The 25,429-nt window shown below is 46.5% G+C and overlaps 1 protein-coding gene across 6 annotated transcripts in view; it reads left to right on the top strand.

Annotated features, from left to right (window-relative positions):
• The window catches only part of KCNMB2 (potassium calcium-activated channel subfamily M regulatory beta subunit 2), a 316,176-nt gene that overhangs the window by 265,618 nt on the left and 25,129 nt on the right, over nucleotides 1-25,429 (top strand). For 5 of the 6 annotated variants that reach the window (XM_081008311.1, XM_081008309.1, XM_081008313.1 and 2 more), the window contains one exon: nucleotides 25,310-25,429. In XM_081008311.1, coding sequence (XP_080864437.1) covers nucleotides 25,310-25,429 — 120 coding nt within the window. Of the gene's footprint in view, nucleotides 1-16,520; nucleotides 17,007-25,309 lie in introns of those variants that run through there. The other variant, XM_081008314.1, reaches the window with a different exon arrangement.

Genomic DNA, 25,429 nt, shown 5'->3' with positions numbered 1-25,429 from the left:
TCAGGAGCATCTGTGGATAAGTTTTGTTCCATCGGGACTTAAAGAGGAGTTTCTAGCTGCTTTCCATTTCTCTCCCTGTTATCCTGTGTGGGGAGATTTCACGAACTCCCTGATGTAAGGAAATGTGCCTAGTAAAGCAAATAAATTGTCCCTTTATTATTATTATTATTATTATTTTGCATTAACGATAAGGCTAGTCACAGCTTACAGCATGCAGCAGAATTCAATTCACACCTCAGCATACCCTGTAGCTGCATAAACTCTCATAACATTTTGGCTGTTTAAGTCACAGCAACAATATCTTCTCTCCAATCCCATCCCACTTTGCATAATAGCCGTGCTGGCGTCCAAAGATATGCAAATGCCATGACATACCATTGAGTGAATAATGCTTCAGCCAATATTCATCAATATAAGCTGCCAGATTTCAGCAGTGATGTTGCTGGGGTATGTGAATTGCAGCCCAGATCTGCCCTATCCAGTCTCACCCAGCCTCTCCTGCCACATTCAGTTCCCACCTTCCTAACTTCACTTGCCTTCTCCTGCCAACATGTAACACAACTAATGTCAACCTGCCCCCTGCCTCCTTCTCCACCCATCCCTACCTCTTCCCCTTGCCCGAACCCAAGTTCCTCTAACCTGCGCTCCTAACACAAACCACAGCACCACCACTTCCCTTCCTACCCAATCCAAGTGCTGCAACGCAACACATCATGCTCCTATGGAATTTAAGCATCATCCATGCAACATTGTCCCATCCGCTCCGGGAGAATAGGCTGTTAGACCTTTAAAATATGCCCTTCTAAGTTCCTTCCAAAATTTCCCTCTTCCCCCAGCACAAGGGGGGGGGAAACCACGTTTAGTAAGTTTGGTTTACTTACATTTGGCCTGTGCATTTCACATGCAGAAATTTCCCCTCCCTTCCATCTAGCTCTGCTAGATTCATGTTTTGCTCAGTTGCAGGTCTCCAGGGTCAGAGGGATATAGGAGGCTGTCCTGCTCTGAGTTAGAGCACTGAGTCCATCTAAGCCAGAATTATCTGCATTGACTGGCAGTGGCTGCCCATGGTGAAGACCAGGGTGTCTTCCAACCCTACCAGTGTGGTGAGCCAGTGTGGTGTAGTGGTTAAGAGCGGTAGACTCGTAATCTGGTGAACCAGGTTCGCGTCTCCGCTCCTCCACATGCAGCTGCTGGGTGACCTTGGGCTAGTCACACTTCTTTGAAGTCTCTCAGCCCCACTCACCACACAGAGTGTTTGTTGTGGGGGAGGAAGGGAAAGGAGAATGTTAGCCGCCCTGAGACTACTTCGGGTAGTGATAAAGCGGGATATCAAATCCAAACTCCTCTTCTTCTTCTTCTTCCTGAAGATTCTGGGGATTAAAACCTTCTGCTTGTTAAGCAGGTACTCGACAGGGCCTTTTTTGGCATTACGGAACAGTATGTAGTACTGCCACCTTTTGCGGGGGGGGGAGGGTTCTTCTTCCCTATGCTGGGAAAACGCTTTCCGTGTTTGGGGAAGGAGGTGCGAGCCCGTGTCCCAACAGAATGTTGCCATGAAGCATGATGGCAGAATGTTGGCCCCGGGCACTGAAAACCCATGCTACGCCACCCATGGGTACCCACCCATGCTAGACCTGATAACATATTACATTGGAAGATGAGCAGATGAATGAATAAACTTTTGATGCTAAGTCTGAAGTGATTTGGGCTAGTAATAGTGTTATCTGAGTATGTTTGAGAAGAGGCTGAGTTGGCGTCTGGGTGTCTTGCAGAGTCTGGTTCTTATGTCCGTGTCCTAGTGGGTAGACTGTTGTTCCTTTAGGTTACATGGCTGTCTGTAAGGAAGGACAGACCTACAAGTCAAAGCTTGTGAGATGGTGAAATAATTGTCTCAGATCCCTAATACCAATGCAGTTTCCGTGAAAAACTGGACTTTAGAAACTACAGAAGTGAGCCTCATTTGTTTTGCTCCAGACTTCTCAAACTTCCGGACTTTTGGTTTAAAAATTGGCCTCTTCTGTGTCAAAAGAAAAGAAAAGAAATATAGATTTGCCATTGGGAAGTGTGTTTGACCCAAAACACAGACTTGCTGTGAACACAGGATGTTGCAGCAGCAAAGAAGCTGGATACAAAAGCACTCTGATCACTTAAAAAGCTCCAGAAAGTAACATTTCCCAATAGCTAGAATATGTCGATGCCAGACCGCATCTAATAGCACAGTACAAATGATTGCAAGAACGTCTAGCTGGGAAACAGAGGGGGGAAGAAAGAAGAGAATAGCAAAGCCCTACGAGACCATGGGGCCAGAGTGTTGATTTTTGTTGTTCATTGCCTTGTATCTCTGGTGCTCACAAAGTGCCTCAAACTAAAATATAAACATCTGGCAGAGACATCTAAATGGAGAAGCAATAAAATACTAGCACTGATGGGTCGTTGGGCTGGGGAGCCGAACAGAATAAAAATAGCATCTATTTAGCAAAATGTTCCGTCTTGATTTTGTTGGCGTCATTATGAAATGATATCATTCAGGGCCATTGTTTAGAAAGGCACTTTTCCACTCCTGATGCCACTGGGTTGCATTTTTCCTAGTTTCCAAAATCAATCCTGGGGTTCAGTGTTAACCTGCAACAGAATAAAGAGTGTTTTTGATTTCCCACATTGGCTGCGGCTGAACACAATGGATGGCTTGTAGAAGCCCTTAGCATCCTGGTGCCTTCCAGATTTGGAGAGCACCAGGTTGGCCAAAGCTGGTTTGTAGTCATGTGGAGAAACCAGAGTGAGCCTTATAAGAACATGAGAATTGCCGTCTAGTCATAATGGCCAACCACGTGCCTTTGGGATGCCTGAAAACAGGAACAGAGCACAGCAGCACTCTCCCTATATTCAATTCCAGCAACTGGTAGTATTCAGAGACAGTGGAGAGAGAAAGAATAGTCGTCATGGCAAATGCCCGTTGACAGTGGGGGAATTAGAATTTACAAAGTTGTGCGGAAGAGAGCCCAGGTCGTTGGACCCTTTTAATTAGTTCCCTTTCCCCTCCTATAAAAACTATGCTAGGTTTTAAAGTTTAAATGACAAATAACTTTTACTTAGTGAAATATACTCGGAGTCCTGTAGTGATTTCGTGCTCTTTATTGCAGCTAGTAAAACAGTGATTGAATTGCCCCCCAAACCTCAGGCTTTTATATACATTATTTCCACAATGAGTCCCGTCTGATTGGCTGATTCTGCTTCCCTCCTGGAGCCTGATTGGTCTTTTCCTGCAGGCCAATCAGTTGTTTCATTCTACAATCCTACCAGCCTAATAGGCTGATCAACTTCCTCCTGGAGCCTGATTGGTCTTTTCCTGCAAGCCAATCAGTTGTTGCACTCTGGGATCCTACTTGCCTATTGTTCTAGGATCCAAGCTTAGTACAGTGGACGCTCGGGTTGCGAACATGATCCGTGTTGGATGCATGTTCACAACCCGCAGCATTTGCAACCCGCAGCGGCACGTCTGCGCATGCATGGGTTGCGATTCGGTGCTTCTGCGCATGCGCAAAGCGTGATTTAGCACTTCTGTGCATGCGTGACCACCGAAACCTGGAAGTAACCCATACCTCCGGGTTTCGGAGCGTCCGTAACCTGAAAAAACGCAACCTGAAGCATCAGTAACCCGAGGTATGACTGTACATAACACTTAGTGTACTTGCACTTGCAGATTAAAAGACAGGTAGGGGTTCCTTATGTTACTAACAGGTTTGCGTCTAAGACAGAAACCGTTACAGACTGACTAACTCTGGGGCGGACAGGAGCATAGCAGAAATTACCTGGTGCTCTTCCTTTTAAGACTGCTCATAATTGTATCAACTGACATGACTGCCTCAGATGCATTGGAGCCAACTCCTAGGGGCTGAGGTCCCTTCAGTCCCCCCCCCATAAAGTATTTGAGGGGGCAGGGGGCCCCCAGGTTGATGAGCATTTCCATTCAAATGGTGTGTGTACATAATCTTGTGATTATTTGGGGTGGGACTTATCTGCAGATAAAATATGATGGGCAGAATTCTACAGGAAGTGTTGTTAGTGTATGCAAACAGGCAAGATCCAAAAATCCCCTAGGCATACACCTTCTGATGGTGAAGCTGTGAGGTGCCATGCTGGCACCTGGGCATCTTCAGTTGCAAAGTGAGTGACAGCCCGGTGCAAAATGCACCTGGTGCCTGGTGAATTTCAACTGCTGACTGCAGGGATGGGCGGCTCCCAGGCACGAGTGGCCTGAGGTGTTTCACTGCTGTAGGAAAAGCACCCCAACAGCAGCCCCACCATGACGCCCACCCCCCACGCCCACCCGAGCCCCTGCCTCTGCCGTTGCATCCACCCTGCCACTGCAACTGCCTCCTTGCCTGCAGCTGTGTGCGTGCTGCTGCCATAATGCAGCAGCAGCAGGGGTGCAGAGGCAAGGGCAGTGGCAGCAGCAAAGACAATGCCCCAGTGAGGCTGGCAGTGGTGCAATGGCAGGGGCGAAAAGGGGTGAGATCTGCTGCCAGAGGCAAATGGCTTCACCTTGCCTCCTTGAAGAGCCGCCCCTGCTCCCATGATTGAATTCTCCTCCACACAACAAAATTCTACACATATACAGCAGGAAGGTCCGTATTGTTAAAGCCATGGTTTTCCCAGTAGTGATGTATGGAAGTGAGAGCTGGACCATAAAGAAGGCTGATCGCCGAAGAATTGATGCTTTTGAATTATGGTGCTGGAGGAGACTCTTGAGAGTCCCATGAACTGCAAGAAGATCAGACCTATCCATTCTGAAGGAAATCAGCCCTGAGTGCTCACTAGAAGGACAGATCGTGAAGCTGAGGCTCCAATACTTTGGCCACCTCATGGGAAGAGAAGACTCCCTGGAAAAGACCCTGATGTTGGGAAAGATGGAGCAAACAAGGAGAAGGGGACGACAGAGGACGAGATGGTTGGACAGTGTTCTCGAAGTTACCAGCATGAGTTTGACCAAAGTGCGGGAGGCAGTGGAAGACAGGAGTGCCTGGTGTGCTCTGGTCCATGGGGTCACGAAGAGTCGGACACAACTAAACGACTAAACAACAACAACAGCAGGAAGAAGGGTTCTGTCCTAGTCTTGTCCCCACTCTCATCCCAGTTTTCTACATAGATAATATAGAGAAGCATCCAGTTATTAGACACCCCCCTTCCTAACTGCAACCAGTCAAGGAGCAGGTTTGCTTCCCCACCTGCTTTTATATGAGAACTTAGGTCTAGATAAGCCACAGGAAGCTGGTCAGCACTTCTGAGGTCCTTAAAGCTGCAAGCTTACAGAAAAAGCCATTTAAAGGAGCCTTGGCAATGCCAAGGAAAGATAAACTGGGATGAAACCCTGACTGTGATATTTTCAAGGGTGCTCTACAGTCATTTGAGAAAAGAGCTGCTTATGAAGGGTTTCTTGTGAAATCCAACTTCAGTGTACAGCTGGGCCTGGGGGGAAAGCAATAGTTTAATGGAAGGATCTCTTTGCAATAAGAAGACGCACTTAAGACATGCATCTCCGTGGAGGCGGAGATTACTCTCAAGGTTGCTGCCGGAACAAACAAGAAATGCAAAAACTGGAGAGCATCCGAAATGAACTCTGAAATGAAAGAGAACATGTCTCAAGGTGCTGAATATATATATGGGTTTAATTTTCAAAGCAGCCCAATGTGTTCCAGCCAACTGTTGTTTAAAATGCTATTTTTTTCCAGGGGTATGAATTGCAAAACAGCCTGCAGAGATGTCTCCTAAGATATAGTTCCCATTCACATGAATTGGCATCATGAGAGATGTTCTCTTTTGTTTGCGGGTTCATTTTGGAAGCTCTCTGGTTTCTGCAGTTCTTCTAGAAATAATATAACCTCTCGCGGTTTTAAATAAAGTATTAATCGAAGCCGGCAGGTGGTGGTAGGCAGAGAAAGCACACATTAGCGAGCAATTGGGGTAAAATGCTTATTTGCAGGAGTAAAGAAACATGCCTTATACTGAACCTCGAAACCCAGATGAAGGTGCTGTTTCTCACCTGTAAGATCCTTGCTGCCGAGATAATATAATCCTTAGTCCTCAGCAGTGGAGGAGGAGTCCCAGGCCACCACTACAACATACATTTAATGCACTGTGATAGCATTTTAAACAACCAATGCTTCCCTCAAAGAATTATGGGAGCTGCAGTTAAGGGTGTCGGGAGTTGTTAGGAGGCCCGGACGTGGGTGGCGCTGTGGGTTAAACCACAGAGCCTAGGACTTGCCGATCAGAAGGTCGGTGGTTCAAATCCCCGCGACAGGGTAAGCTCCCGTTGCTCGGTCCCAGCTCCTGCCCACCTAGCAGTTCGAAAGCACATCAAAGTGCAAATAGATAAATAGGTACCGCTTTGGCGGGAAGGTAAATGGCGTTTCCGTGCGCTGCTCTGGTTCGCCAGAAGCGGCTTAGTCATGCTGGCCACATGACCCGGAAGCTGTACGCCTGCTCCCTTGGCCAATAAAGCGAGATGAGCGCCGCAACCCCAGAATTGGTCACGACTGGACCTAATGGTCAGGGGTCCTTTACCTTTATTCCCCTCACAATCCCTGTGAAGAGGGATTGACTTGTTAAACCACTCTGGGAATTGTAGCTCTCGGTGGCGAATAAGGGTTTCCTAAGAAGTCTCAGGCATCTGTCAAGCTACATTATGTGTCTTGATCTCCACTTTGGGCTCAGTGCTTCACAGTGTCACAGTCTGGTCTACGGGTGATCGAAGTCCCGGCTGAGGACGTTAGAACTGGGGGCAAGATGGCAGGGTGGCAGCAGGAACAAGAGTCCAGAAGCCAGGAGTCCGAGGGTCAGGAAGCAAGGAGTCACAAAGTCAAGGGTCCGAGGATCAAGAAGCAGGGAGTCAGGAAGCCGAGGTCCGGGGATCAGTAAGCAAGAAGCCAAACGCAGCAAAGCAGGAAACGTGTTGCTATGGCAAAGAGCCGAAGGGAAATGCTGACCTTATATCCCTTCCCGGCTCTTGCCACCAGGTGCAGTGAGTTACCAAGCAGCCTCACCTGTGTGCCCGCGCCTTGCCTCTCCAGAACAAACTTAGGAAGGCCCCTGTCCTGCAAAGCCTTACTGGTCACAGGGCCTGGCTCCTGCACACACGCCTGACACACAGCCTCTGCTGGCCTGATTTGCATGATGACATTTTCTTCCAAACGAATGGACAGCAAGAGGTTTATCTCACACCTGAAATGACAACAAATTAAAAAAGAGAAAAGAAACCTCTTTTGAGTTTCAAGAAAATGCTGATGACTGTTCTAGTGACAGGGGCTCATTTCTAGCCTCATATTTGGTAGCTTGAGAAGCTGTCCTTGTGCCTCAATCCTGATGGTTGATGTCGCTCAGCAGTTGTTGGGTGGCAGCTGGTCTACGTGCCGTTCCCGGGCACAGCGAGCGAGCTGTTCTGATTGCTTGTCTCGCAGCTCTGGAGTGCTCACAGCAGCATAACTGGCACAGACACACTGAGGAAGGTGCTGTGTCCTGAATGAATGGAGGTGCAGGAGTGCCTTGCTGGCTGGATCGTCACCTTGTCGTGGTGAGTGGGCTTGCACATTCCTATGACCCTTGTGAGCGAAGCCGTCGGGAATCTCGTGCTCCCAGCAGGGTCACCCAAGGCGGTAAGGTCAAAGGGAAGGAGCTAGACAAAGAATGATCCAAGAAGTCCTCAACAGCAGAACAGGCAGTTGATAACTAGCGGTGTGTTACAACAGCTGTGAGGGTGGATGAAGGCTGCAGCAGATAAGAATCTACCGGTCATCGTGACTACTCATGCCATTGGAACAGAGCCTTACTGCGGAGACTGTGCGTTGGTCAGCATGCACTGATCTACAAACATAAAACAAATTCACGCACAGGCGTCTTCCAAAAACCCATCTCAAACCCCAAAAGTCCCATGGCGATTGGCAAATGGTAATGGGGGCAGGATCGTGAAATCTGGAAGCCCCTAGTCATGAACCGGCACATGGGCGGTGGGTACAGATTCAGTCGTTCTGACTCAGTTGAGCAGCTCGGCAGCTGTATCCATGACTGAGCAGCCCTTTTTAGGATCCACTCTGCTCACCCCAAAAAGAGGGAGGGGCTATAAAAGGTGCCCTAAACATAGTCTGCCTCCCTTTTCCCCTGACTGGATTACCGCACCCAGTGGGGTGACCACCCAGCAGTCGTAAAAAAGCAGGAGTGTCGTGGCAATGGTGGCGGTGGTCAAATGGGTTGTGCTAAGGCCCTCTGAAATAATAACAATAATAGTCCCAACATCATTCCCTAGAGAAACAATGCAACTTTTTAAATGGTTGCTAATTCAGTTTGCAAAGATATGTTGGTGGCTGCAATTTTTTTCATAATAATAATAATAATATAGACAGCCTGCTGGATGTATGCAAGGAATGCAGCAAGACCAGACCCTCCAAGTGTCCCTGTTTTCCAGGGACATACCTGATTTACAGACACCATCCCGGTTGCTGGTTTGATCCCGGAATCTCCCACTTTTCCTTAAAGGTAAAGGGTAAAGGGACCCCTGACCATTAGGTCCAGTCGTGGCCAACGCTGGAGTTGCAGCGCTCATCTCGCTTTATTGGCCAAGGGAGCCGGTGTACAGCTTCCAGGTCATGTGGCCAGCATGACTAAGCCGCTTCTGGCGAACCAGAGCAGCGCACGGAAACACCATTTACCTTCCCGCCGGAGCGGTACCTATTTATCTACTTGCACTCTGACGTGCTTTTGAACTGCTAGGTTGGCAGGAGCAGGGACCGAGCAACAGGAGCTCACCCCGTCGCAGGGATTCAAACCGTCGACCTTCTGATCGGCAATCACTTGGCTCTGTGGTTTAACCCACAGCGCCACCCGCATCCCACTTTTCCTTAGGATGTCCCTATTTTCATTGGAGAAATGTTGGAGGGTATGGAGTTATTCCCAGCCATCTGAAGGCAATCCTGTATAGGGAAGTTTTTTCATCATTTAATGCTTTATTATGCTTCTATATAGGTTGGAAGCTGCCGAGAGTGGCTGGGGCAACCCAGTAAGATGTGTGAGGCATAAACAGTAAAATTATCACTATGGAATGGGACATCTCTATTTTCATCGGATAAATGTTGGAGGGTATGCTAGACTGGGGGTTAAACCAGCATTTGTCTTGGTGGTAGGTATGCATGTAAAGTTAATTACAAAGCCAAGGATCACTGAATGTGTGAAAGACCTTCTGTGAACCCTGGCAAAACAGCTTATCACTGGCTTTACAATCTCTATGCATATTCTATGTTGGTTTGCAGGAGATCAAGCAAGTGAGCTTCTGTCCTTGTTTCACCTCTAGGTGCCTTTTTGTGAATGAATGAGTGATTATCCCAGATCATGCCTCTCCACTATCTCCCAGCCGGGACTGTGCTTCAAGTCACAAGATAATCTCTCCCAGGTCCGCCCCTTCCTTTCTTCCTAAAATAACAAATAATTTCCACTCTAATGTCCTTGATGCCAAGTGTCTGAAATGGATATTGTTTGCACTGTGCATGGCTCAAAATCATACATCTCACCGCTGAATGCCAAGTGGGAAAGATCGTGTTTTGTCAAATTTGTGGAAACAAAAGGAGGTAGAAGAATTGTTGAGCAGAAGTAAGGCGTTTTGATGGGGCTGCTGTGTGAGGCTCAGAACACATTCAATTTGGGGGGGGGGGTCTCCTGTTTTGAGGAATGCGTCAATGTACATGCACCATCGTCGCCAGTTTTTAGGCACCAGGCTAAGACATTTTGATTCCTTTTCCCTGTCTTGCTGGATGAGCATTTCAGGAATTTTGCATTGCACATTATTCTTTAAATTTTTGGCTTTTTGTTGATCTTATCTGTATTTTATCTAAGAACGTAAGAAAAGATTGGGCCATTGGTCTCATCCAGCAGACGCTTTTTATGTTTTTTATTATTGTTGTAAGCAAACCAATCAGAACAAATGCACAATACGGACGGGCCATAGTCTAACCTCTGCTGCATAAGCTTTCTGCAAGCAAATCCTCAATAAATAATTATTATAATTATTATTAAACAGATCATCTGAAGGAGCCCGCTGACAGCTGACCACACAATACCCCTTATAGGACTAGAATATTGGACAAACGTCCCATCCGCCCAACATGTGGGTCAGGCCCAATTATGTGAAAAACTAAGGCATTCTGAAGGCCAAGAATATGGATCCTTTCATCGACTTCCTTCACTTTTCTTTTTCTTCTTCTTGAAAATACACATTGAACTGGGGGGGGGGGAGACAAATCTGGGGGACCTCATCAGCCAGCAATTTACTATGCCATTAGCACTGAACTGCTGCGTCTCAATGAGCAAAATGAAACCAAACAATAGTGACAATTAGGTAATAGACGAAGTAGCCCTGAGGCAACATGTGATGTTTTCTATTTTCCGTCATTCTCTTTCTCTCTTCATTATTATTTTTTTAAATCATATTTCTGAGCATCTGCAACACAGAGGCACAACAGAGGCACATTTGTATTTCAATGTGTCCACTGTGGATGATGGCTGTTTCCCATTCATAAATTACGCCACAGAATCGTAATTGCTGCCTTGCTCATTCCCAGGCCGCTTTAAGGCTGGTCCAAGTGTTGGTTTGAAAAATCAAGTCATTCAAGTTCTCACTGTGTATTGGTTCTGCCTGTGCTTGTTGTTTCTTGTGGCTGAGGGGAAAACTTAAAGAGGCAGTTTGATTATGACACGGAATGAAGTTTTTTATTGAAACAGAATGAGATGGCAGAGTCCTGAGAAGACAGACTGGACTGTACCGCTTCAAACTGCTGCTAAAGGATGAAGTTTTCAAATGTTCTCCCATGGTGTTTTTATTAAGTTGCACAGTCCATTCTATCAGGACTCTACCATATTATCCTGTTGCATGCATTTATGCTTCTCTGGTAAACAATAGTTGATTTTATAAAGAGATTATGGGGGGGAAGCATCTTTTTCTCTCTCATATCTCCCTCCTGTTCATTTTCTTCCTCTGTGTATTGTTACTTGATGAGAAAAGACATGTATATAATGTTAGTCAGTAACACACCATCAAGAAAATGAGTTCTGTTATGTACTGAAGTTCTCACCCTGGGCCAGCAGGAGGATACTGCAGATAGTTCAGGTCTACATATGCAAATAAGGGATCAAAAGTGACGTTCAATGATTGGATAGTTACAGAAAATGGTTACTGTTGCGTTGTAGTGGAGCTCTATATAAGCAGGCTGGCTGAACCCTTCAGTTCAGTTCTGTTCTGGCCTGTGAATAAACAAGAGCTGTTCGAAGAATCGCTGTGTCGTCTGATATGTTCACCCACAACTTAACAAGTTCAACAGCCAAGATCTTCTGCTTTGGCCCCTAGAGACCCAAAAATGTAGAAGAGGAAGATGACTGGGTGCATTGCATCTAAAAACTACAGCTGAACACACCAGGAAAATATCCTAGTTTGATTTTTTGTAAGGGGGGGGTCTCATTTTATATTTCCCTTATGTAAGTGTTTATAACATGTTCTAAGATGGCTGCTGGAAAATTAAACAGTATACGTTTTCTTTTTTTAAAGGAAAAACAGGTTGTAAAAAATACTAAACACTGGGTTGCATCCAGTTTGATTCAGCTTATGCAACAGGACTTCCTTTTCTTCTCCTTAACCCATGCCTGCCCCAACTTGCTGTGCAAAGTTCCCCAGTGTGATTGGCCCAAAACCTCTGCAAGCGCAAACAGGATGGCATTGGTGAGAGCCAGTGTGGTGTAGTGGTTAAGAGTAGTGGACTCATAATCTAGTGAACCGGGTTCAATTCCCCGCTCCTCCACCTGCAGCTGCTGGGTGACCTTGGGCCAGTCACACTTCTTTGAAGTCTCTCAGCCCCACTCACCTCACAGTGTTTGTTGTGGGGGAGGAAGGGAAAGGAGAATGTTAGCCGCTTTGAGACTCCTTAGGGTAGTGATAAAGCGGGATATCAAATCCAAACTCTTCTTCTTCTTCTTCAATAGCATTATAAGAACAAATCAGGGGTGTGGCCCCAGGCACACAATTTTGGAGGGGATGTGAAGCAGGCCACCCCTGCTTGGCCCAGCCCAGTGCTTCTCTCTGCCATCCATGTTCTGCTTTGGCCAGCCAGGCTCCCCTATGTGCAGGCTGGCAGGCCGCTCAGCACAGCCCCACTTTGTTCTGGTGAGGGTGGGGTCACTCTGGTGGCATTGGCAGTGAGGGCCAGGATGGGATGGACTGGTGTCTCCACCTCCCTCCCAGCACATGCCCGCCTGCCCCAGGCACCAGCAACCAATGCTACACCACTGGAACAAATCATCATGAATGCACAATAAAAAGGACATCTGAAGTGGTCCCCAGTGCTACCTGGAGATGCCATGGATTGAGGCTGAGACTGTCTGCATGTGGAACAACTGCTCCACCACTAACCTACTGACCTATTCCCATAATATGGCAAACAGGGATAGACAGAAGGAAAGATGATAAAGGATATTGCACCCAAAGCCGTTTGTGGGGTGTAAAGACTCTTGAGCTCAGGTTCCAATGTTGTGTTATCCTTTGAATCTGGTGGAGGCATTTGACTTTTATGGAGGAAGGTCGTAACAGAACAGAAAACTGCCCTGTTTTTTACATGTGGCCATGACCTTCCAAATCACCCAGAGAGCATCCAAGATGGTAAATATAGCATTCAACATGTCATGTCCTGTGTCAATACAAACTCATTTCTAACTGACAAGGCATGAAGAACTTTGTTGATGAAAAAAAAAACACTGTTTGTTGTGAGGTGATAGTCAGAAGTGTCAATTATTGCTGTGTTGAGAGGGGCAGAGATTCCAGTTGAGTGCTGTTAGCCAGCCAGAAGAAGTGACCTCTGTTGCCACGGCAAAATGCGTCAAACAATAGCGGGGGGGGGGAGTGCATGCCAAGACCATATAACACCAGTCCTGAAAGAACTACATAGGCTCCCAGTACGTTTCTGAGCACAATTCAAAGTGTTGGTGCTGACCTTTAAAGCCCTAAACGGGCCTCAGCCTAGTATACCTGCAGGAGCGTCTCCACCCCCATAGTTCAGCCCAGACACTGAGGTCCAGCTCTGAGGGGCTTCTGGCAGTTCCCTCACTGCGAGAAGTGAGGTTACAGAGAACCAGGCAGAGGGCTTTCTCGGTAGTGGCGCCCACCCTGTGGAACGCCCTCCCAGCAGATGCCAAGGAAATAAATAACTATCTGACTTTTAGAAGACATCTGAAGGCAGCCCTGTTTAGGGAAGCTTTTAATGTTTGATGTTTTATTGCATTTTTTATATTCTGTTGGGAGCCAACCAGAGTGGCTGGGGAAACCCAGCCAGATGGGTGGAGCATATTATTATTATTATTATTATTACTATTATTATTATTATGCCATTGTAGGAAAAGCCTTGCTGGATCAAGGCAGGTAGCAGTAGCAGGACTACTGGTAGCTGGTAGGACTACTGGAAATACCATCCTTGTCCTCTTTTCTGCTGTACCCATCTAATTAAGTGGGGTGCCTTTGTAAGCAAGTCAGAGTAGGGAACTTGAAGATTTGTAGTTCTTCTTTCTTCTGTTAATTTCTTCTGCTTGCTCTACCAGAGGGATGGGCAACAAGTGGTCCTCACCTGTGGTTGGACTCCAACTCCCATCATCCCTGACCACTGGTCACACTGACTGGGGCTGATGGGTGTTGGAGTTCAACTACAGCTGGAGAACCGCAGGCTCCCCACCCCACTCTACAGTAAATGCCAACACTGAGATAGGGTTGCTGTTCTGCCATTACTTGGGCCACTGCAGAAGTTCGCAGGGGAAGTGCTATCCAAGTTCTTAAATGTTTCCAAAATGGTAGCTGTCATCCACTAATGTAGAAGCATTGCTTTCCACAGCTGACCTTGCAACTGCTCCTCTTTTATCAAGATGAACTTTATTTCCACCCCCACTGGCCCTATTCCTTATCATTGCTGACTTACTGTAGCATTTGCTTGAAGTTATGGCTGCAGACTTGAACAGAGTGCAGTCAGGGCTGTCTTAAGCATATGTGGTGCTGCGGTGCAAAGATCCGCCAGTGGCCCCCCCAGGTTTTCCAGTCCCAGGTGCAAAGGTGGGCGGAGCCAGCTGGCTGCCTCAGCATCTCACTGGCTCATTCGCCCCCGAACTCGCGGCACAGAGCCACCCACAGCAGAAGAGCCTGTCACGGCACTCCGACCAATGGGTGGGCTCTTCCCTGGACTCAACTCTCGGGCCCTAGACCCTCAGCCTGGCGCCCCTGAAAGCCCGGCGCCCGGCTGCCCCGCACCCTTAGCGCCTATGGGTAAGACGGCCATGAGTGCAGTGTTGGCAACGTAGCCTAATTCTTTGTGAGTTCCACTGAAATGCCCCCTTGAGCTCAATGGGCTCACTCCCAAGTGACTGCACATAGGATTGTCGGTTTGGCTGGCTGTTTTCTGGAAATAAAATGATTTTTGGCAGGTGGAAGGGCGTTGTCTTTTGAGCCTAGAAACACAAGTTACTTGTTTGCTTGTGCGCAGCTTGCGTTCCCTTCAATGAGACTTATGTAGGATATCACCCATATATGAAGTCACTGGCAGGATTTGAAATATAAGCAGCGGATTATTGAAAGATTTAACAGTAGCGGGTTTTGCACAATAAAAATATGTGTGTTATAAAACAGCTAATAAAAAGGAGCAAAAAGCAAACATCAGAAAAGGAGGAGTGGGAAGCCCAGAAGAAACTTTGTACATCAAAAATATGTGTATGATGATAAATGCTTTGAAATATTTTTAAATAAAAATGATATGGGAAAGAGAGAGACTTATGTAAGAGACCTGCTTAATTCAAGGCCCAGGCAGAGGGCCTTCTCGGTAGTTGCGCTTGCCCTGTGTAACGCCCTCCCATCAGATGTCAGGGATGACTTTTAGAAGACATCTGAAGGCAGCCCTGTTGAGGGAAGTTTTTAATGTTTGATGTTTTATCGTGTTTTTAATATTCTGTTGGGAGCCGCCCAGAGTGGCTGGGGAAACCCAGCTAGATGGGTGGGGATATATATATATATATACACACACACGCATATTATTTTAAGACCAGAGCTAGATGTTAAAGAAGACAGGAGTCTGCTGCTAACCATGGTGTCCCTACATTAATTCCTACTCCATAATAAAGGGTTGGGCAATCTTTTAAGAGTCCAGGGGCCACATTCTCTCATGCAGCCTTCTGGGGGCCGCCTACCAATGGTGGTTGTGGCCCAAGGAAAACAGGTGGTGGAGCAGCAGACTTGCCTTTATACAATAGGCTACATTCAAGCTATCCAAAGAGGGAGCCATTTTGAGTTCTGTTTTTGGGGGGAGGGGAAGCCAAATAACAACAACAACAACCAGGGCCTTTTTTCAGCTGGAACTCAGTTCTGGCACCTCTCAGCTGGGTGCCATTGCCATTCTAAGAGAACAAGGCATTCATGGTGAGTTCTGATTCCTCTTTTTCTAGAACAGTAGCACTAGTTATAACACATCTCTATATGCTCTGCACACAGGGAGACACAAAATGCACACACCTTTGGATATGAATATTAATATGAATGGTTGCATTTGGGGACTCCACCGGGATGGGGCTAAACCCTCTCCCTGCCCCTGTTGAGTATCAAGCCAGCAAATATGCATGTCCTGTCCTGACTAGGTTCTATTTCTTGGTTACACTGAATTGTGACAGGATGTGGTTTTACATATGACCTTCATATTGGGTCTGTCTAGCCTAGTGTTGACTATTCCAGGGGTGGGAACCCCTTTTGTTCAAACTAAGAGCCGCATTCCCTTCTGGACAACCTTCTTGTGGGTCACAAGCCAGAGGTAGGCAAAGCCAGAGGCAAAACGGGCAGAACAACAAATGTGTTTTTTCACCCCTGTACAGAAGCCTAGTTTCTGCACACACCCCTCTCTATCCTCCATCCAAGCAGGCAAGAAGCATTCTCAGAATTCAAGGACACATTCCAGCCAGGCAATAATAATAATAATAATAATAATAATAATAATAATAATAATCGGCTTCCTCCCCCATGGCTGTAAATGAACAGATCAAACAAAATGAATTCTTACCAGTTATTTTCTTTAATAAACACAGCAAAGACAAAAGAAAGTGTCTACCCAGAATGGCGGTGCTCCCAATTAAGGCTTACACTCCCTCTGTCCCTGTTAGTCTACGTCGCTCCTGTGTTTGTAATCTGAGCTTGTGCTCTCTGTGCTTTCTGTTCTGACACTTTCTGAGCTCTTCTCAACCGTGGGCTGGGCGGAGGAATGCTGTCCAGAGACTGTGAATCTGTTAACCCTCTCTCTTCCAGTGTTTCTTCTCCTAGCTGTTCCCCATCCAGTATTTCCCAGCTTCTGCCTTCTGCAAACCATTGTTCCAAATGTATACTGTCCTCCTGCTCCTGGGAAGATTCAGGAGCAGGAGCAGGGGGAGGGAGTGGCTCCCACCATTCCTCCTCAGTGCAGCCCTCCTCAGCACGGTCCCTGACATCTGGGGAGAGTCTCAAGTCACAGGGAAAGACCTAGAGGGGCACATTATATCAACAGCCTTGAGGCTCCCCATCACTGATCCACTCTGACTGGCAATGGCTCTCCAGGGTCCCAGAGGGGGATCCTTCCCATTTCATGCTATCTGATTATGTTTTTAATAACAGCAAGAGGACCAAATGTGAGGTCTTCTTTGTGTAAAGCATGAGCTCTGAGTGCTGGTCCTTTCCTATGCAGACAGAGAAGATAAAGAGGTCCAAACTGACTAAGCGAAGCAACCCAGGGGCTACAAGACAGTTTACAAACTAGGAGCTTCTTGGGCGGAAATTTTCTGCAGATATTGGTCATTTTATCCTTCTTTGGCTGTGTGCAGATGTGAAAAAGTGGAGTCCTTTTAACAAGCAAATCTAATCTTTTCCATCTAACCTTGGAAGGAGAAAGCAATCACCCCAGAAAACCTGTGGAGCGACTCTCATTCGCTGAGTAATACACTAGTGAACTATCTAATGATCTCAAGATCTCTTTCTCCTAGCTGTGCATTGCAAAAGGCATCGATCATGCAGACATGTAAACAGGAAACTTCTGCAGCTAGGAATTGAGAGGCTGGGGTGGGTGGGAGTTAGCTGATTTTATTTCTGTTTTATCTTGTTCGGCAAGCTTGCGAGTCTTTTGGTTTCACGTCCATTAAGTTGAGTACATATGTTGAACTTTCCCTGGGTAGGGATATAATAGATGAGATATAACAGAGGAGATATGATGGCCATCGTCAAATATCTAAAGGGCTGTCACATGGGAGATGGAGCAAGCTTGTTTTCTTATCTAGGCTAAACATACCCAGTTCCCTCAACCGTTCCTCATAAGACATAATCATCTTGGTTGCCCTCCTTTGGGCACATTCCAGCTTAGCAATATCCTTCTTAAATTGTGATGCCCAGAACTGGACACAGGACTCCAGTGTGATCTGACAAAGGCTGTGACTTCCCTTGATCGGGAGACTATACTTCTGTTGATGCATCTTAGACCACTGCTGCTGCATCATACCATTGACTCATGTTAAGCTTGTGGTCTGCTAAGACCCCTAGATCCTTTTCACTTATTTCAATTATGTATCGTTTGTGGACTGAAAGCAACAATAGTGAATACCGATCATACTCGCTGGATTCACATGGGATGGATACACAAACAGCCATTTCTGCTGCTTTTGTCAGTATTCTCTGACATCCCTACCTCGGGTACATATTCTTATGCAAAGGAAAGTGTGTGATTGATTGATTGATTGATTGATTGATTGATTGATAAAAAAGCCAATGCAATTCTGGGCTGCATCAATAGGAGTATAGCATCTAGATCAAGGGAAGTAATAGTGCCACTGTATTCTGCTCTGGTCAGACCTCACCTGGAGTACTGTGTCCAGTTATGGGCACCACAGTTCAAGAAGGACACTGACAAACTGGAACGTGTCCAGAGGAGGGCAACCAAAATGGTCAAAGGCCTGGAAACGATGCTTTATGAGGAACGGCTAAGGGAGCTGGGCATGTTTAGCCTGGAGAAGAGGAGGTTAAGGGGTGATATGATAGCCATGTTCAAATATATAAAAGGATGTCACATAGAGGAGGGAGAAAGGTTGTTTTCTGCTGCTCCAGAGAAGCGGACACAGAGCAATGGATCCAAACTACAAGAAAGAAGATTCCACCTAAACATTAGGAAGAACTTCCTGACAATAAGAGCTGTTTGACAGTGGAATTTGCTGCCAAGGAGTGTGGTGGAGTCTCCTTCTTTGGAGGTCTTTAAGCAGAGGCTTGACAACCATGTCAGGAGTGCTCTGATGGTGTTTCCTGCTTGGCAGGGGGTTGGACTCGATGGCCCTTGTGGTCTCTTCCAACTCTTCTATGATTCTATGACTCTATGATTGATTGATTGATTGATTGATTGATTGATTGATTGATTGATCATATAAAAGTTGAGGTACCGGTATGCATATATTGATAAAAGTGCTGTGAGTGGCAGCACAAGATGGTGGGTACTGTCACACACAAAAGCATTGTATATACACATACACAAATATAATATATACAGCCACACCCCTAGGGAGAAATCGTAGCACCATGGTATAGGACAAACTTTGCATATAGAAGGTCCCAGATTCATTCCTGGCAATCTGTGCTGCCAGTAGTAGACGGTGTCTACTGGAACCACCCCTGGAACCCCCAATTTCCAGCGAATTCTTCTGATTTGTTTATTCATTTTTATCTGCAAAAACAAAACAAAACTTTTTATGGGTTGTAGAAAATGAATTGAAGAGCCATTCCACTGGGTAGTCTATTTGCGCTAATCCCCCCCCCCCCCGGGCCTGGGAGCCAGCCCGTAAATAAGGAGACACGACAATGATGTATGGGATTAAATTAAGCCACAGCTTTATTGATTTCAGATGTAGGAAACCTTGGCTTAGGTATTGCACGGCATCCCTCTCAGCCCCAGGTGGGTCTGAGGGTGCACAGGGCAAACAGGTGTTGTGAGGGAGACTGTAAAACAAGAATTTACACAGCGTGCCCCGCCACTTCACCTGAGCTCGACCTTACACTGCTGCTCAGGGCCAGTGACTCCTGCAATCAACCCTTTAATGGGCCCTGCAAACACCACCGCATGGGGGTGCATAATAATGCTACCCCCCATTCTGACAATAGACTATAGGATACCATTCAAGGCCTAAAACTGCCAAAGTTCTAACAATTGCTACGCAGGGGAAATTCCTTCCCGGATCTGGGGAACAGCAACCATCGTGAGACCGTAGCAATACCTGCAAACCTAGGAAGGAAAAGGTTAGCCTGCAAGAAAAGCACATTAAAGTTAGAGGGAGGGATGGTGGGTGACGCTCCGAAGACCAACTGGAGAGGTAGTCGGCTGGAGCCTTCCCTACCTGGCCTTCTCCACCCCCTCCAGCCAGCAGCTGATTGGCTAGCTGTGGAGGGGGCGAAGCAAATGCCAGCAAGCAAAAGGGGGCATCACCTGGGCTAGAGAAGCCCAAGCCGGGTTGCAAACCCCACCCACCGCTTTAATGGGTGAGCAGCAATTGTATATCTCTCCTGCCCAGACCGTGACAGCAAGAATATCCCACGCAAACTTCCTTAAAGACTACGGACAGTGTAGATAACAGTTGGCTAGTCTTTATGTCAGATAACATATGTGACAAGGCAATATGAAGTCTATTATAGTGCTCCCAGTAGTAAGTCAATAGGAGTGAATTATCCTTAAATCCAGGCAGCTTTCCATAATTGATTTGCGGATCATAGCTTTGACACTGTAGAGTTCTAGTAGGAACACATTTCAGTTTCTCCCACCGTGACCTGGTTAAAAGGACATCTCAGCAAGCAGAGCATTTTCAGTGCAGCAGGGGCTTGGGGACCCATCCGTCAGAGACCTGACAAGCAGCGCTGATGGGGAGAGTCCGGAAATTTCAGGTGTTTGCAGTTTGTTGGAAATACATGTTGTGACTATTCCTGTTTCGTTGCACAGGCTGAACTTCAGCAGAGAAATTGCCAGATGCGCCCTGGTATTTTTCTTGACGTATATAGCAATTGCAAGTCTGTGACATCACAACTGTGTGGAGAAAGCTTGTGGGTGTGAATGTAATTGCTGTTATTGCCTCCCGCCCCCTGCAGGCCCTGCGGCAGTTCTGCCGCCCGTGGATCGTTTGGTTCATCCCTCCTGCAACATATAGAAACAGGCTAGAGAGTTAATGATGCTAACTGAGAGCAACTGCTAGGAAATAAACGCTAGCCGGTCTATCAGAGGCAGCACCGTTAGGGTGAATGAACCATTGCCCCATGAACCTCAGTTTGCCCCGGCGACAGACAAATCGATCCATTTCCGGTTCTCTCAATTTCCCACTTCTTCGGTATTAAGTTCAGTTCTCGCACATCCGCGTAAAAATTCATCAGTGTTTCAATGCAAAATTATCCCAATACCAACAAATTCCATTGGCTTCCATTTAGACCTCATATAACCCCCGTTTTTAGATAGCTGCATGGGTTGCTAGTTCCATTCCAGGCCCAAATGGAGATGTTCACATTAGGGTATAAATCCCTAAACGATTCATGCTGTGAATATCTGAAGGACCGCTTCCTTCCTTCCACCAATATTTTCTTGGAGACAGGAGCCTGAGGAAACAGTGGCAGAAATAGGAGGCTGAACGTAGACCAGAGTTGGGGAGTCTTTGGTCATCTGGATGTTGTTGAATTCCAGCTCCCAACATCATTGGCCATGCTGACTGAAGCATGATGGGAATTGGAGTCCAACCACATCTGGAGGTTCAGAGGTTTCCCCTTCCCTGATATGTTGTTGTAGTTTAGTCGTTTAGTCGTGTCCGACTCTTTGTGACCCCATGGACCAGAGCACACCAGGCACTTCTGTCTTCCACTGCCTCTTGCAGTTTGGTCAAACTCATGCTTGTAGCTTCGAGAACACTATCCAACCATCTCGTCCTCTGTCATCCCCTTCTGCTTGTGCCCTCCATCTTTCCCAGCATCAGGGGCTGATTTCCTTCAGAATGGATACGTTTGATCTTCTTGCAGTCCATGGGACTCTCAAGAGTCTCCTCCAGCACCATAATTCAAAAGCATCAATTCTTTGGCGATCAGCTTTCTTTATGGTCCAGCTTTCACTTCCATATATCACTACTGGGAAAACCATAGCTTTTACTATGCGGACCTTTGTTGGCAAGGTGATGTCTCTACTTTTTACTTCCCTGATAGAGGCCCGTTCTTTAGGCCCAGGGAACCCACAAGCTTCTTCTTTGCTGGCCACAGAAGGCAGAAAACAAGGGATGTAATCCTCCACAGCTGCCAGCATTTGAACCAGGAATCCTGGGAGCTCAGCTGTGACCATAACAACACCGTCACTGTCTCAGGCTACTTCTGAAGCTATCCATCTTTGGTCTTGAAGGGCCAGCAAGAAGGTGCTCAGTGACGACCGTGTAGAATTTAAAGCATACTGCTCCGGTTAAGGCCTTTTCACTTAGATCCTTCAGCTCACAGAAGCACCGGGGAGAAGGTTGCATGCGCCCGACCTTTGGGTACGGCTGTGGTGATGTCATTAGTGTTACCATTTTACACAAGATTAGGCATGTAATTGTGTGTTAAATGGCGGAGGTGGCCGCGGCTCACCCTTGCTAATGAAGCAGGCAGCATTAATGATGTCGCAGATGGACAGCTTGAAGGCACTGGGGGGGTGAGACATAATGAAGCCCTTCTCCTTCATAAGGGACTCTCCCCGAGCATTTGCTGTCATTGTCCCTTACTTGGTCACCTTGCTGCAACATTGCTTTGCTCTAAGTAGAAGGCAATCTCTCATAGATACTGAACAGCATTCCAGAGAAACAATTTGGAATGGGGATCCAAGAGTCATGGGAACTGCTTTTCCTCTGGAAACTCTATGCATATCAAACCAAAGCTAGTACACCATCATCTTCAGAGCCTATACAGTTTAGGTCCAAGCTAACTGAAAGACCGGTTTCCCTCATACAAAGCTGCCTGGGTTTTGAGATCTTCAGGTGAAGCCCTTCTCTCAATCCTGCCACCCTCGCAGGCATGCTAGGTGGGGATGCAGAACAGTGCCTTCTTGGTGGCTGCTCCTTTGGAACTCCCTAGAGAAGTTAGATTGGCTTCCTCCTTGTTGTGCTTCCGCTGGCAGGTGAAGGCATTCTTATTCCAACGGGCTTTCAGGAACTGACTGCTTTCAATCAAAGGGTGCTTTTATTGTAATTATCTGTATGTTTTTAAATAGATTTTAGATAGAGATGGATAGATGATAGAAGGAAGGAAGGAAGGAAGGAAGGAAGGAAGGAAGGAAGGAAGGAAGGAAGGAAGATGGTAGATGATAGATATAGATAGATAGATAGATATAGATAGATAGATAGATAGATAGATGATAGATAAATAGATAAAATAGATGATATAGATAGATAATAGATAGATAGATAGATAGATAGATAGATAGATAGATAGATAGATAGATAGATAGATAGATAGATAGAGATAGATGATAGATAGATAGATAGATAGATAGATAGATAGATAGATAGATAGATAGATGATAGATAGATGATAGATAGATGATAGATGTAGGTAGGTAGGTTGGTAGTTTTAATGTTTATGTTTAATTGTTTAAAATTATTGTTTCTTCTATATTTTTAGCTGTTCTTCCTATTTTATTGAGCCTGTCAGGGGAAAAGGTGGTGAATAAACAAAAATAATAATAATCCTAATAATCAGGCATGGCCTGATTTTCCCATCCTCTGGAAAATCCAAAGAACCTTACAGTGCAGCACTTTGGATCTCAGCAGGACCTGACATTTTAAATTCATCTGAAGCACAGCTTTCTCTAATACTGTAGCGTGGAGCCACCTCTCTCATCACAGACATGTGTCCTGGAATTATTCTGGGAACTCTTGGAGCCTTTGTTGTGAGGCCAGAGCTCTTTGTGATCATGCGCACAGCCTGTGTGTGAACCTGTGAACAAGCCTAGACGGCGTGAAAGGAAACAGATCAGCTTTGGGAGACGGGGGTTGTTCGTGGAAATTGCTGGTTTGGTGGTGGAAGGACTCACAGAAGCCTCAGCTTCCAGAGGGGGTGGATTGCGCTTGGCAGACACCAAGTGGGAGGTTGTACAAGGTGCTGGGAGGGGAGGAGACATGAAAGGAAGCACAATGCAGAGAGTGGGAGAGAGAGAGAGAGACTATTATGAGAAAAGAGGGGAGTGAGAGCAGAGTAAGGATAGGGATTACCGTATTTTTTGCTCTATAAGACTCACTTTTCCCCTCCTAAAAAGTAAGGGGAAATGTGTGTGCGTCTTATGGAGCAAATGCAGGCTGCACAGCTATCCCAGAAGCCAGAACAGCGAGAGGGATTGCTGCTTTCACTGCGCAGAGATCCCTCTTGATGTTCTGGCTTCTGAGATTCAGAATATTTTTTTTCTTGTTTTCCTCCTCCAAAAACTAGGTGCATCTTGTGGTCTGGTGCGTCTTATAGAGCGAAAAATACGGTAATTGAAGCCAAGCCCAGGCAGAGGAGAAACGGTCCTTCTGTTGCTAAGATGGTGGTGATACCGCATACCAAACATAAGAAAAGTGAAGCTAGACCAGACCACAGTGCATCCAGTCCAGCAAGCCATTATCAATGGCAGCCAGCCTGATGCTTGTGAGTTGCTTACAAGCAAGGCATCATGAACAACACAATAGCCTGGTTGGCTTTACAGAGGACAGCCTTGTGTTTGAAGGGCTCTCAGGATGACAGCCCTCTGTTTGAAGGACTTCTCTGTTTATAGTTGGGGTGGCCACATCTCAGCCGCCCAGGATCCCAGGCCCCATGGGGAAGGGAGTTATGGGCATAAGAAGAAGGATATTCCTCTCTTCTACCCTTCCTTTCCCCATTTGACGTACTCATCACCACCAAGTAAGAAATTAATTATTTGCCAGTCTGCCAGACTCTCCAAGTGTTCCCTACTTTCCAGGAACAGGCCCAGATTGACGGAAGCTTCCCCAGTTTCTGATTTTATCCCAGAATGCCCCACTTTTCCTTAGGACGTTCCTCTTTTCATCGGAAAAATGTGGAAGGGTATGGGGTTATCCACCATCACCACCCCCCAGTCATCTGAAGGCAGCCCTGTATAGGAAGGTTTTTTAAAAAAATGTTTTATTATGTTTTCATATGTGTCGGAAGCTACCCAAAGCGGCTCAGACAACCCAGTCAGATGGTCGGGGTATAAATAATAAAATTATTGTTATGGAAAAGGACGTCCCTATTTTCATTGCAGAAATGTTGGAGGGCATGGAGATGTGGCTAGGGAATAGCAAAGAACTTGAAAGGAAACAGTGTTTTTATTATTATTATTATTATTATTATTATTATTATTATTAATACCCCACCCATCAGACTGGGCTTCCCCAGCCACTCTGGGTGGCTTCCAACAAAATATTAAAATACAGTAATGCATCAAATATTAAAAGTTTCCCTAAACAGGGCTGCCTTCAGATGTCTTCTAAAAATCTGGTAGTAGTTGTTCTCTTTGACATCTGGTGGGAGGACGTTCCACAGGGCAGGTGCCACCACCAAGAAGTCCCTCTGCCTGGTTCCCTGTAACTTGGCTTCTCGCAGTGAGGGAACCACCAGAAGGCCCTCAGAGCTGGACCTCAGTGTCCGGGCAGAATGATGGGGGTGGAGACACTCCTTTATATATACTGGACCAAGGCCGTTTAGGGCTTTAAAGGTCAGCACCCACACTTTGAATTGTGCTTTGAAACGTTCACCTTGCAGGCTTCTAAGAAAATAGATTCCCCTTTTGGTAGTCATGGAGCACTTGTCAAAATTGCTGTGACCTTCCTCCTCCACCAAACCACTGCCAATCAGAGGATCACCATCCAGGAGATGGACTTTAACCACAACGTACCGGATTTTTCGCTCTATAGGACGCACTTTTTCCCCTTCAAAAATGAAGGGGAAATGTGTGTGCGTCCTATGGAGCGAAGATGCCATAGCCCCGCGACCCTCTCCCGGCTGGAGAGGTGACACGCGGCTATTGAGGCTCCAGCCATGCTGGATGGAAGGGGAAATAGGAAGTTCATCCCTGTTGTTTCGCACATTACCTGGAATCACCTAAAAGCCATTCGACACGGAGCAGGGCCTGCAAACATCGGACGATCCAACCAGGATTTGCCACTTGGGTTTGAGGGATGCGATGGGGCCTATCAGGGTCTCAGCACGTGGTGATGGTGGCTGTCTGTTGCTTCCTAGGTCCTACCACCATCCCTCCAGGACCTCCACAGTAAGGAGAGGCAGCGGAGACCAATCCTCTAAGATGTTCATTTGGACCAGTGGGAGGAGCTCCACGTCGTACAGACATGACGAAAGAAG

This window comes from Podarcis pityusensis (assembly GCF_964106645.2).
Source record: "Podarcis pityusensis genome assembly, chromosome: 5".
Taxonomy (NCBI): domain Eukaryota; kingdom Metazoa; phylum Chordata; class Lepidosauria; order Squamata; family Lacertidae; genus Podarcis; species Podarcis pityusensis.
Note: the sequence above shows the minus strand (reverse complement) of the source record. Positions and strands in the feature narration are given on the sequence as shown.